This window comes from Mizuhopecten yessoensis, unplaced genomic scaffold (assembly GCF_002113885.1).
Source record: "Mizuhopecten yessoensis strain PY_sf001 unplaced genomic scaffold, ASM211388v2 scaffold5575, whole genome shotgun sequence".
Classification (NCBI taxonomy): Eukaryota; Metazoa; Mollusca; class Bivalvia; order Pectinida; family Pectinidae; genus Mizuhopecten; species Mizuhopecten yessoensis.
This window is the reverse complement of record NW_018406117.1, coordinates 90,127-103,787: the sequence shown is the minus strand read 5'-3', so window position 1 is coordinate 103,787 and position 13,661 is coordinate 90,127. Positions and strand designations below refer to the sequence as shown.

At 35.8% G+C, this 13,661-nt stretch overlaps 1 protein-coding gene across 2 annotated transcripts in view; it reads right to left on the bottom strand.

Moving 5' to 3' along the window:
• Window positions 1-905: 905 nt before the first annotated feature.
• Window positions 906-13,661, bottom strand: part of LOC110450971 (leucine-rich repeat-containing protein 49-like) — an 81,337-nt gene continuing 68,581 nt past the window's right edge. For both annotated transcript variants that reach the window (XM_021498785.1, XM_021498786.1), the window contains exons 15-16: window positions 4,755-4,893; window positions 906-3,965 (exon numbers count right to left, since the gene is read on the bottom strand). In XM_021498785.1, the coding sequence (XP_021354460.1) occupies window positions 3,762-3,965; window positions 4,755-4,893 (343 nt within the window). In that variant the 3' untranslated portion in view covers window positions 906-3,761. The remainder of the gene's footprint in view (window positions 3,966-4,754; window positions 4,894-13,661) is intronic.

Below are 13,661 nucleotides of genomic sequence, written 5' to 3'. Positions count from 1 at the left end.
CCTTTACTTGGTTGATCACCTTCACATTGTACATTAAAAAGAAATCATTGAAAATTATTTACATGTTAGAAAATATTTAATGAATTTAATGAATTGTTTTGTCATGGGAAGGTAAACATTTTCAATTATGTGTATGTATTAATAATATAGCAAATCTAGCCTAATTAAGAAACCGCCAGCTCAAACCTTGGTTCTAAAAGCAGTTTACAAATCTGGGCATATTATCACAATGGCAAACACTGCATTGGAAAGGATGGCTGTGAAACCAAGTTATCATCAAACAAAGTTCTTAATTCTAAATATGCTGAATACTTTTTAGACATCTAACACAATGAATATGTATTTATACAAATCGCTGCAATGTTTTTCTACATTGGTTGCACATATCTTTTATTTTTCTAATTTTGAATTTCTAGGTACATGTACAATTCAAGAAAAGTATACCAGTGCTGTTCAGTTACATTTAGAAATTTTACTCACAACATGTTTCAGTTTATAAATGGAAGAATTTGCAAATTGCAGAAAAATTATAATTCAATTCCAGCAAATAGAAAAGAAAAAATTCTGTATTAAAGGAGAATGATTTAGTGCATATTTCAAGATAAAAAGGCAGAAACCTATATACATCGGGGCAGATTTTGTAAGCTTTTGAGTTGAGGCTCCATGTGCCACTGCAGGCAAAACACAAAAGAATTCCACTCTCTTTTTTTGTATGTAGAGTTTCCTCCCCTTAATTTCGTTTGAACTATTTGTATGTTGAGTTACCTCCCCTTGATTTCATTTTAGCTATATCTCTAGCGTGACTAGGCTAGTGAACTGCCACTGGCCAGGTATCACAGTTTGTAAAAGCAACTGTCCTTAGATTGAAGGGTCTAGGGTTTGAATCCTGGTCTGGCCTCGTTACATTTTTACCCTCAGAACACTAATGCTGATTCGTCTTTGTTTTTCATCTGTATCACATCTTACGTAAAAGTTATTGAAGGCATATTTTTCTTTTTAGTAATAATTGCTATAAAAATGAAGGGGAAATATTTTTCAAAAGCAAATCGGCTATTTTTCATGGTACACTCTACGTAAGTCCAACTTAAGAAAAATGTTTTGACTGTTAAAACAAATCTGCATAAATGTTTTCTATACATAAAAAACCTATTGCCACAAAATGAATTTAAGTTTTAATTTCTCAAAAACTCAAAGGTTAAAATTTTAAGGACTATACTTTTTGAATTGTTTAAAACTGTTTGCAGACGAATTCACTTGTCCAAAAATTAGTTAGTATTTTCTCATGATGTTATGATAAAACAAGCATTTGCAATTTCCCTATTTACAGCATACAAAATTGGCCATATCTTAAAAAGAAAACCCTAAGGTGCAGATGTATGCCTGTCTGAGACTGCATATAGCATATGAACCCTTCAATCTGTTTTCAGCCCTCTAATAGGCATTAATTACGAGACGTTACTGGAGGAGGAAAGCTCAAACCTAATTTATTTTCATTTTGCGTGCTTCATAACAAAACTGAACAGATAAATAAATTAACATAAAGTGACTTAAGATAATTTGATATCAGTGAGATTAATCCAACACGACTCATAAATTATCTCCTCTACCACACCGAAGCTCCTTCATATACTAACCCATTCGCTTGCTCACATTTACACACCCTCATCCATTCTTACGCATATGTATTCATTCAAAAAATATTTCCAACTCATTTATACAAGAAAATGTGGCAACTAATAATTTATATACATACCCATATTTAAAATTTATCAAGCTATGGTTTAAACCACAATGTCGTTAACTTTTACACTTACAACAAAACAGGACACTGAAGTATACATTATGACATGTATCGAGTAATATACTGCCATAAATTATTGTGCCTATGTGTCCTGTGTAATAATGAAATTGTTCAACAAATTTTGAGTCTAGGATAGGCTAGCTTTGGAGATGATTATTTAATTTTATGCATATAATTATGACATTACTGATAAAGTCAAAATTGCATACATCAGAAACTGCTTTTTGAATTTGTTAAAAATTTCTTTTTCGAAAACTGATTCCAGTGCCAGCAGATTTTAATTCAAAAGGTTTTCATTCCCTAATCAAGTTGACTCTGTCGTAACAAGTAATTTGTACAAAAAGACACGTAAATTGAAATTTCCGTAAACTGCTGTAAATGCTGGCTATCTTTAACCCTTGATAGTAAAATGTTATAGTCTAGACACTTGAGTTTCCCCCCAAATAATATTGTTATAATTTTGAAAGTACAATGTACGCAGATCCAGGATGCAAGATTTTTGGTGAGTATCAGAATATTAATCAGTGAGGCAAGCTTTGATATATGACAGTCAAGATTCTTAAATGGCAAATAAAAAGAGACTGGAACTAATGTTTAAAAAAAATCAAGGGTGTGCTTTTACATGCAAGTTTTTTTGAGTCATCTACACATAACAATTGTTCTCAATCTCCAAAATGCCAATTGGTGTAATGTTTCTGTAACCACAAAGTGGCTATTTAAGGATGAATGTTACCTTGTTGTGAAGAGTATCTCCTTCCCAAAAGATTTCTACTTTAAGAAATTTGTGTGAGTATCTTTAACTCATGTTAATGTTTATAGTAGCACAATTATATGATTCCCATGTGTAAAATGTTAGGTAGCATACACCCTTAACTCTTACACAAATTGCAGGTATAATGTGTAAGGTACCATACACCCTTAATTCTAAACACAAATCAAATGTGTAAGATAGCATCAGAAAGAATATGGTACTTATATATGGCATTATTTTTCATACAATACATCACAGTAGGTACAATGATATATACTACAACAGAGACAAACAATGATAGTAATGTCCCCTCTAAACATACAACATTGCAACAGATGATTGTCAATTTGTTACAATTGCATATTAAGGTCACAGAATATCACAATAACAAATTACAATTCACATTGATTGATCAAGTGAAATATTCAATACAAGTGGCACAATTTAAGGTATGTAAGTTATGAGATTCCAATTGACTTGAATTTACTGAAATATGAAATATAACTAATGTTATGATGTCAGATTGGTTTTCCTCACTCATTGACACTACAGAATACTTTCACATATGAAGTGGCTTGTGAAATACTTTTACCCTGCTCAAAAAACTGAGCCTAAAGCAGAAATATTGGTTGAATGAAAAATTCCATGTTAAATCTGTTAATTATAAATTATTCATCTCAAATGTGTTAATGTAATCAGCACATGTAATCAATACAAACTGGCATGTAAGGTTATGAACTGTCTGTGGAAATAAATATATAGCTTGAGCAGAAAAGCACTTAGAATATATAAAGTCTCAGAAGGGACTTGAGCAAGGCTTCTCACTTAAGACTTGAACCAATCACAATCTGACAATGGTCAAATGATCAGTAACCAACAGCATCCTTGTCATAATTACAAACAGCCAATCAAACTCCTTGTAACACACTAGGATTACAAACACTGTACTTGTCACAAATAAAGTGACCAATCATAGGAAGTGTTATAAACAAATATGTAGGCAACCAATCGCTGCTGTTGTTTAAGCACATGTCAGCAACCAATCGCAGTTGTCGTTACATTCTGATGGTTGTGTCGACGTCTCCACAGTGTAAGCAACGAGTAAGCCAATCACAGAGTAGCTGAACAAAAAAATCACCATTCACCAGCCTAAACTGGATAAACATTACAAGGAAAACAAGTAATCTACTAACAACTAATGTGCCATCACTAGCTACCCTTCTCTATCTCTTCTAAACATCGTTTTGCATATCCCTGAATATCTGCCATGTCGGCCACCGCAGAATATATCATTTCATGGAAAATGGATGGCCACAGTTTGAGTAGTTCATTCTTCTTTCTATCAGCAAACACTGTCTCTTTCACTATCTCGTTAATGTATGATCTGGCAAATGTCTTCTTGGCTTGTTGTTCCTAGGAAGAGAAACAGAATCAATAAATCTTATAGACCAGTGTAAGCATACAGAGTACTACAAATTACAAGTTAAATATGAAATCTCAGTGTGTTTATTCATGATATATTTTTTGAGTGTATTGCAAGGAAAGATATGAAAGTTCTAATAAAACTAGCTTCTTTAATTTGAAAAAAATACTTTGAGGTATCCATTTTTTAATTCAAGTCCAAAAAACTTCTCCTCTCTGTACTTTTTGTCACTGAGAAAGTATTTATTTAGATTTCTTCCTCGTTTCAATATTTTTTAAAATTATTTTAGGTTTGTAGCCTTCCATTAACATTTTTAGTATATATTTTTTTTCCCAAAATCTATTAAATAAATCTTAAACATATCACTTAGGTTTGAGTACAAGAACAGGTACTAAATTTGGGGATTAGCTGGTATCCATTGTTTTAATTTTTTTCTGATCATCTTGAATTTTGATTCTGTAAATATAACAACTGGGCCCAATTATTCAAAAATGTTGTTCTCGAGCTCAAACATGGATTATGTGCTTAAACCAATTTTCTTGTAACTTGCATAAATCCTATGACTGTCAACAAGTCAAGTCTACACAATGGAAATGGTATTTGATTATATGTCTCTCGAAATTCTTCCAAATCATTGATAAAATGTGAGTATTTATTAATTTATCGCCACGACAAGAAACAGGGCTCGAGCATGGAATGTTAGTTTGAGCATGAATGAGAAAAGTTTCGTGAATATTGACCCTGATATATAAGTTAGGAATCGTTGGATTGTCACTCACTGTTGATTTCGAGGTTGATGTGTCCGGACCAGCGTAGTTGAGTCCAGACCTCCCCACAAACTCCCCTTGTGATTTGTCAAGTTTTCCTTCCAAGAATTTCTTGGACTTTTCCTCGCTCATAGCCAGGAGCTGCTTCCTCCTGTGAGACAGAGAAGGTGAGCTATTACAACAGAGGTGAGGATATCAACAAAAATATTGTAAAAAAATCATTTTAGGCAATGCGGAATGCTCAAGGTTAGTTAGTTAGTTATTGCATTCTTAACGACCCATCAGAAGAGGTCATTAGGGCCAATAAAAGGTAAATAAAACATGAAGGTAAAGACATCAAACAAACAAAGAGGCAACTTGAAGAGTAAAAGTGCTTTGGCTAGTTATATCTTTTTGAACAGACCAACAGTTTTCAGGAAGTTTAGAATTATTTAGACACCTACTGTTTCGAAAAGGGATTTGAGATTTGTTATATTATTATATAACAGAAAGGTAAGTAAATGAACAAATTGTATATTTTTATATAAATTTAATAGTGGAAAACTTTCACATCATGAAATGTTCATCCTTGCAAAACCCATACTCGTGAAGGGTTAATTTTACCCTTTACAGTGGAAATACAACACATGGTAAGCTGTGTTCTAATAATAGCTATCCCGATGATTGCTCCATCATTAATAAATACAAAAATGTAACCTTGACCTTCAAAAATGTGTTAACCCTGTGTTAACAAATGAAATTTCAATAAATTTAGATGTCTTAATTCTGAGAAAATAGCTGGAAACTTGCTGCAGCTTATTTTTTTAAAATAACATAAGTTTAGGGGAATTCATTTGCGATCCTCTAAGTACTTAATTACTAACCAATGTGTCTGTGAGACAATCTGTGGCCTAATCTGAACTGTTACATGGTCCAAGACCATGTAGTCTATCTTATCTAAGAAACAGAATATTTAAAAGAAATTACCTGGTTTTATGTCTGTACTGGGGACCAAAATCAATTTAAACACTACATAAATATTGTTATACAGTAACAGAAAACAATGACTAGATCCGTCAACATGGTTTATAGCCTTGATGGTAGTCGAGATGGCCATGTCATGCCATTGTGTGGCCACCAGCCACAATGGGATACTTAGGGTGGCTGTCCGGCTCAACAGATCTTTGAAAGGTCGGTGAGCATATACACAATACACAGATATCACCCTTAAATCATGTCATACCAGGGGTTACATCTTATAAGAGGGGTAAATTTGTCTCTGAACATTGAATCTTAGATAAGTTTCAGATGTGATATATAAAAATCCTGGTATTGCTGAGAAAAAATTTAAAGCAGTCTACACTGTCTACACTGTATACAGTCACAAATTACTTAAACATATATGTACAACTGATCAACTTTTTCTTCGGCAGCAAATACAGTACACTGTATCTGGTGCTTTTCAATTACCTAACCTTACTCCCTAACTTACAGGGCTCGGTAATTACCTAACCTTACTCCCCAACTCACAGGGCTCGGTAATTACCTAACCTTACTCCCTAACTTACAGGGCTCAGTAATTACCTAACTTACAGGGCTCGGTAATTACCTAACCTTATTCCCTAACTCACAAGGCTAGGTAATACCCTAACCATACTCCCTAACTTACAGGGCTCGGTAATTACCTAACCTTACTCCCCAACTCACAGGGCTCGGTAATTACCTAACCTTACTCCCTAATTTACAGGGCTCGGTAATTACCTAACCTTATTCCCTAACTCACAAGGCTAGGCAATACCCTAACCATACTCCCTAACTTACAGGGCTCGGTAATTACGTAACCTTACTCCCTAACTTACAGATCTCTTTAATTACCTAACCTTACTCCCTAACTTACAGGGCTCAGTAATTACCTAACTTACAGGGCTCGGTAATTACCTAACCTTACTCCTTAACTTACAGGGCTCGGTAATTACGTAACCTTACTCCCTAACTTACAGATCTCTGTAATTACCTAACCTTACTCCCTAACTTACAGGGCCCGGTAATTACCTAACCTTACTCCCTAACTTACAGGGCTCGGTAATTACCTAACCTTACTCCCTAACTTACAGGGCTCAGTAATTACCTAACTTACAGGGCTCGGTAATTACCTAACCTTACTCCCTAATTTACAGGGCTCGGTAATTACCTAACCTTACTCCCTCACTTACAGGGCTCAGTAATTACCTAACCTTACTCCCTAATTTACAGGGCTCGGTAATTACCTAACCTTACTCCCTAACTTACAGGGCTCGGTAATTACGTAACCTTACTCCCTAACTTACAGATCTCTGTAATTACCTAACCTTACTCCCTAACTTACAGGGCCCGGTAATTACCTAACCTTACTCCCTAACTTACAGGGCTCGGTAATTACCTAACCTTACTCCCTAACTTACAGGGCTCGGTAATTACCTAACTTACAGGGCTCTGTAATTACCTAACCTTACTCCCTAACTAACAGGGCTCTGTAATTACCTAACCTTACTCCCTAACTTACAGGGCTCGGTAATTACCTTACTTTACTCCCTAACTTACAGGGCTCAGTAATTACCTAACCTTACTCCCTAACTCATAGGGCTTGGTAATTACCTAACCTTACTCCCTACCTTACAGGGCTCGGTAATTACGTAACCTTACTCCCTAACTCATAGGGCTTGGTAATTACCTAACCTTACTCCCTAACTTACAGGGCTCGGTAATTACGTAACCTTAATCCCTAACTTACAGATCTCTGTAATTACCTGACCTTACTCCCTAACTTACAGGGCTCGATAATTACCTTACCTTACTCCCTAACTTACAGGGCTCGGTAATTACCTAACCTTACTCCCTCACTTACAGGGCTCGGTAATTACGTAACCTTACTCCCTAACTTACAGATCTCTGTAATTACCTAACCTTACTCCCTAACTTACAGGGCTCAGTAATTACGTAACCTTACTCCCTAACTTATAGGGCTCGGTAATTACGTAACCTTACTCCCTAACTTATAGGGCTCGGTAATGACCTAACCTTACTCCTTAACTTACAGGGCTCGGTAATTACCTAACCTTACTCCCTAACTTACAGATCTCGGTAATTACCTAACCTTACTCCCTAACGTACAGGGCCCGGTAATTACCTTACCTTACTCCCTAACTTACAGGGCTCAGTAATTACCTAACCTATTCCCTTATTTCTAGTTTCATACTTTCCACACCTTATTTTCTCATACTTGCTAACTTTCCCGATTTTGGACCCTAAAACTGAGCATGTTCAACCAGTGAATTTGCTAAACTACCTTATTCCTATTTTCAAAGATCTTATGTTTTCATCTGAAAGAACACCTGAAAAGATGTCATTTAAAAATCTTATCCCCATTCAGAGATTCAGAGCATGTATTTCACCTATACACCACCTTGATGTGGGAAAATATTTAACCTGGACAGGACCTTATCCAGTAATACTGCTATGTCATTTTTTACAGTGATCTGTTATCGGAAAATGACAACAAAATGGTGTCATTTTAGTACTGAAGAACTTTTCAAAGGTGAACTATTTAAAAATTTATTTTATCTTACATATTTTATAGTATATATGACATAGCATTTAGGTTTGGGTTGTTTTTGTTTTACGTCCTATTAACCTACGGCAAGTACCTTGCAACTGCCCCACGTAGGTCTCGAACCCGTGACCCTGTGGTGGAGGGCTAGTGGCAGCAGAATGTCAGACGCTTTAACCATTTGGCCACCACGGCCACTCACATAGGATTTAGACAGCACAGTATAACAATTACTAATCTAAAATGAATTTCAGTGAAATAATTTTACTAGAAATAATTCACCATATTTTCAAAGTAATTAATTTGGCTATGTTTACAGTTAATACTCAAGTTCCAGCTAAAGTATTTCCATAACGCTGAGTTATGATATTGCAAGTTATATGTAAATTAGTTGGTGTTCCACAAAATGTTAATACATGTAACTACAAAATTCCATGTTTATACAGTATGAATTCAATTGTTACATTCTAGGTCAATCAAAATGAAAACATTAGGTGAATTTTTTCATGAAAGAATGAAGTTATTATTTTGACTTGGAGGACTGATACTCATCAAACAATTCTGTTACAGAACAGTTGAAAAAAACTACAGTTGAAGAAACATAAATAATTCCCAAGACTTGTCTGTATGACCCGCTGGACTGTATGTACTGCACACCTATAGACAAAAGCTGTCGTTAACCATGATGACAATACGAATTACTTTATTGTATTAAGATCCGCGGTAAAAACAAAGTGTTTATATATGTGTGTCGGACGACACCTGTCAGGCGGGTATAGTTCACCACTGGTAATACATTTTACTATTATATATCTCCGAACAATCACATATCTTGGCCATGTAACACTTGTATAGGCCAAATATTGTGTACCTATGTCTGTATATACTGTACAGAACTACAGGGTTTATCGCAAAGCTTCTTCAACTTAACAACAGTTTCAAAATGTTTAATTGAAATTCTTAAATGAAAACAAGATACAAATTCCCTAATAATATCATCCCCTACAAAAGTAACTTTAAAATAATCCCATCAGTTTCAATATTTTTTTTTTTCTTTCAGTAGATTAAATGGAGCGTTTAAACCAATACAATTTATTCAAGTATATATATTTTACAATAGAACCCCTCAGAAAGTCACATTTAAACTTTTGTATGTGAAAACATTTTTAATTGAAGGTAAGATCTAAGTTAAAAAATAATTTGATCAACCTCAAAACATAAGAACAAAGCTATTTAAACAGCTACTACTTTTCGATAAAAGACTTAATGTCAATTGAATGTATAACATTACATTTTGCTATACTTACGAATTCTGAACCACTGTTTCAGACGATTGCACATTTAAGAACTTGAGTGAAACACGAGACTTGGTTTTTAATCCATCAAAATTATGGTCTTTGTCTAAATCGTTAATTATCTGTCTGTTGTTTTCCTTTGAAGGATAGAAGTTTAAATCCCTCGGCAAACTTTGAGCACTTTCCCTCCTGATAAGAGGTGGGTTACTATGGCGACTGGTTGCCATATTTTTCCTCCCTGATGATAGCTCTGATTCCTTTTTGGACGGAGGTTCCCGGATTTTACTAGAATCTATCTCTGTCATTTTTGAATGACGACCCGTTTGTTCTCGTCGTGTAGTTATTACCACAGACTCGGAATCATTTTTGTGGATTGTAGTCGTAACATCTCTGCCTGGGTTAACATTTTCTTTAGTTTTAGGTGTACCATTCCTTGATGAGACAGTTGGGACCTCAGTGTCCCTGTAAGGCTTCTGACCATGACCATCTGTGGCTGAGGTGTCCTGGACTAGCCCTATAGTGCTACATCTGGCTGGGTGGGACTCAATATCTCGGTTAAACCTACACGGCAATGATCCTCTTATTTCTCGGACAGTGGGAGGCTCAGAATAGCGTTTAATGAATGTCCGTCTGTTATTTACATCCCCATTGTCCAAATTCTTTTGATAGCGAATCTCATCAACCCGAAAATTGGTACCGCTGTCTGAAGGAATCGATTCTAAATAGCTGTGGATATGAATTCTGGTTTCAGGGTTGCGAATAAGAGTCACGTCAGGCTGGGATATTTGAAATTCCTCCTGAGAAGGGACCCAGTTGTTGACAGGTGCATACGGAGACGGAGGGCTCAGACTGATTTCCATGTCCATTCCACTATCTAACCCAGAAGTAAGCGAATGACTTCTCTGAAATTTTGGTTTCGTTTTGATCTCCATTTTGGTAGAGCTGAAAGCTGTCATGCTCGCCAGCTCGGCATTTCTGTCCGATTCTATACATAGGCTCCTAGGTTGAGCACTGTGAGATAGAGCCCCGATCGTGTGAGGTACTGGCATCGGGTTACCGATGGAGTAGGGATAGGTCGGGGTACTCTTCTTTGGAAAGAAGTAGCCAATATTCATCTTCATGAACTCGAGATTTTTCATTGTATCCATTTGGAAGCATCACAACAATACACTTTTATAGATTTAAAGTCTTTAAAACCAAACAAATCTCTAAATGAATCAGACTCCATCGTGTGAAATTGCTTCTTAAAGAGGTAATTCCCGTCTTTCTGATCATTCAAAATGTTACAAAGTAGAGATAGTCAAGACAGAACTTTAAAAAAACACTGTTAAGGATCAAATAACTTGTAGTATCTAAATCCAATAGTTAAAATCTTCCCGATCTCCGTGTAATACACAGACACTATAATTAGTCCAATGTCCTCGAGTCCCATAAACCTGATCTGACAGTAAATGACCGCTGCCTCTTTAGGACTATGTTCTCAGGGCCAAGCTTATCGGCGGGGTAGATTTTGTTGGCTATTCAATACGCAAACCTATCAGTTGCTGTCAGTGAAATGTTTAAAAAAAAAATGCAGCCAAAACGAAGACATCCAAGTTAATCAAAGTCTGTATGATAGCTATCATTCAAACAAATTAATGACACTGTTCTACTTCATAATCTTTATTCAGTATTGGTTAAGAGTTCTATTAGCTCCAATTAGCCAGACAAAGCACAAGTGTTGTCGATACGTTAAGCTGTATAGCTATCAACTGTTCGGATCTATTAGAGCTATATAGACGTCGTATTCCGTGATAGTTGACTTATAAGGATAGTTCGTACTATCAGATTGACTGTCGGTGAACCTAGACCACGAATTCTGAACACCGTGAAACGGATCAGTTATCGACTTCTACAAACTCATCAGGATCTAGTTAAATCAAGCTTACTTGGCCAAAATATATTCAGTCAAGTTTTTGAAATTGAAGTTCTTGGCAATATTTAAATCTAAATCAACTTTTTTGAACAGTTTATCTGATGCTGACCATTTTGAATCCCAGGTCCTGTATGTTTGGTTTCCCAATTTAATAATTTTGACAATATCAGCTATTCAAAATTTATCTTGTGATTTCATTAAGCTACCAATGAGGGCGGATTGATCGTGTCCTGATCATTTAACTGTTATAATGGACTGAGGAGAGATAGCGGGTATATATACTACTCCGTCACACCATCCACGTATGTAGTCGATCTCCTGTCCAGTAAACCAGAGACATTCCAAGTCGTTTATGTAGTAGTAATGGTAGCTAGCACCATTTGCCATATCCTTCATGCGGAGCCATTTTAAGTTATCAAATATTTGGTATACCCAGGTATGTCCTCAGAAATTCCTATCGTGAAAATGTCAACGTCTCATTAAGTCTATGCTGTATCTAAACACTTATATTCAACAGCAGAAGTTTATTATGAACTTTCACATCGTACATACGCCAAAATCTGGGGTACACAGTTGTAATATCATGAATTCCTCTTCATGTCAACTTCAGCATGTACACTGAAATGTCCTCTACATTTTCCATTTTTTTCCATTCAACAAATTCATAGCCTTGATGAAGAGTTTTTACATCCATACAGGTGACATGTGTCAACACATCCAAATGTAAACAAATCAAAAATTCCGCACAGTTTGTCCATCACATTTTGTGCCAAATAAAAAAAAATTGAAGTCTTTGGTCAAAAGTTTTCAATGTGTATGCACAAGAAAATAAGAATCTTAGGTGCCCACAGTTTACTGGGAGGAAAAGATGTTGTCCACTGCGATTCTTTTTTCCATATATATGTGTTAGAAGTTGAAATCATTTGGTTAAACTATTCAATGATTCTGTCCACTTTTGTTGTAGTCCAATTCGTCCGATGTGAATTGTTGAAGTAACTTGCTTTGTACACATCTCGTGGACAATGAGAGGTTGTTCTACCCGGTACTATTGCTGGCCCACAGACCATCACTGTCATGGAGAGGCTTGCACACAGAAACCTTTAACACCAATACCGAGTCTAACAAACTGAATCAACAACAGGTCAGAACTTTCACCACATAAAATCTATACTATTGACAAAGCACCTTGCTGGTCCAATGTTAGACCCGCCTACATTTTGACGGTAAGATTGTAAAAGTATACATGGTCACCTAATGGTGGCCAACCCGACACTATAAAACTGGAATGGTCAACGGTCACCTGATGGTGGCCAAAGTGGTACAGTAAAACTGGACAGTCAATGGTCACCTAATGGTGGCCAAAGTGGCACAATAAAACTGGACAGTCAATGGTCACTTGGGGTCACAGTGACATAATAAAGCTGGTGTTTTATTTTTCCAAGTATAGAAAATTTAACTGACTTCAGATTTTGAATCTTTGAACGTTCGATCAGTTCTATTCCTAACACTTAATGCTGAAGACACTTAATACCAACTCTGGGACGTGTTGCCATCTATGAATTTTACATTCTTTCAACTCAGTCTCCAAAAAAACCCATATTAATTAATTTTCTTCACAGTAATACATCCAGTACCATCAGCATGAAGGTATTTTGTAACAAAAACATTGTGTTTCTCATGAGAAACTGACTACAAGTTTTACATTCTGTTTGACTAACACATGATTCAGCCATCTACTCCTCACATTTGGCCAGGATTGTTTGTTTCTTCTTGAAAAAAAATATGTATGAAGTGAAGAGATCTGTAGTGACCAGTGATAACACAGGTATAGCTCTATACACTCCGTAAGTCACCTGAAACTGTGACCATAGTGACCACAGATTTCATAATTTAATGTAACATGTCATGACCACAAAAAGACTCGGGATCCAATAATCAAACATCACTTTATAAACATTAGTACAACCCCAAAAATGGTCACGATTCAATAATCCATTATCCAGAAGCACTTTATAGATGTAACAGAAAGTGTTCACAATCCGTTGAAGATTCAGATGCTCTGTCCACGACACATGCACACCTGTTGTATGTATATTGTTCAGTTTGAAATGTCCTCAATATATGTAAATCCTTCGGAGGTCAAG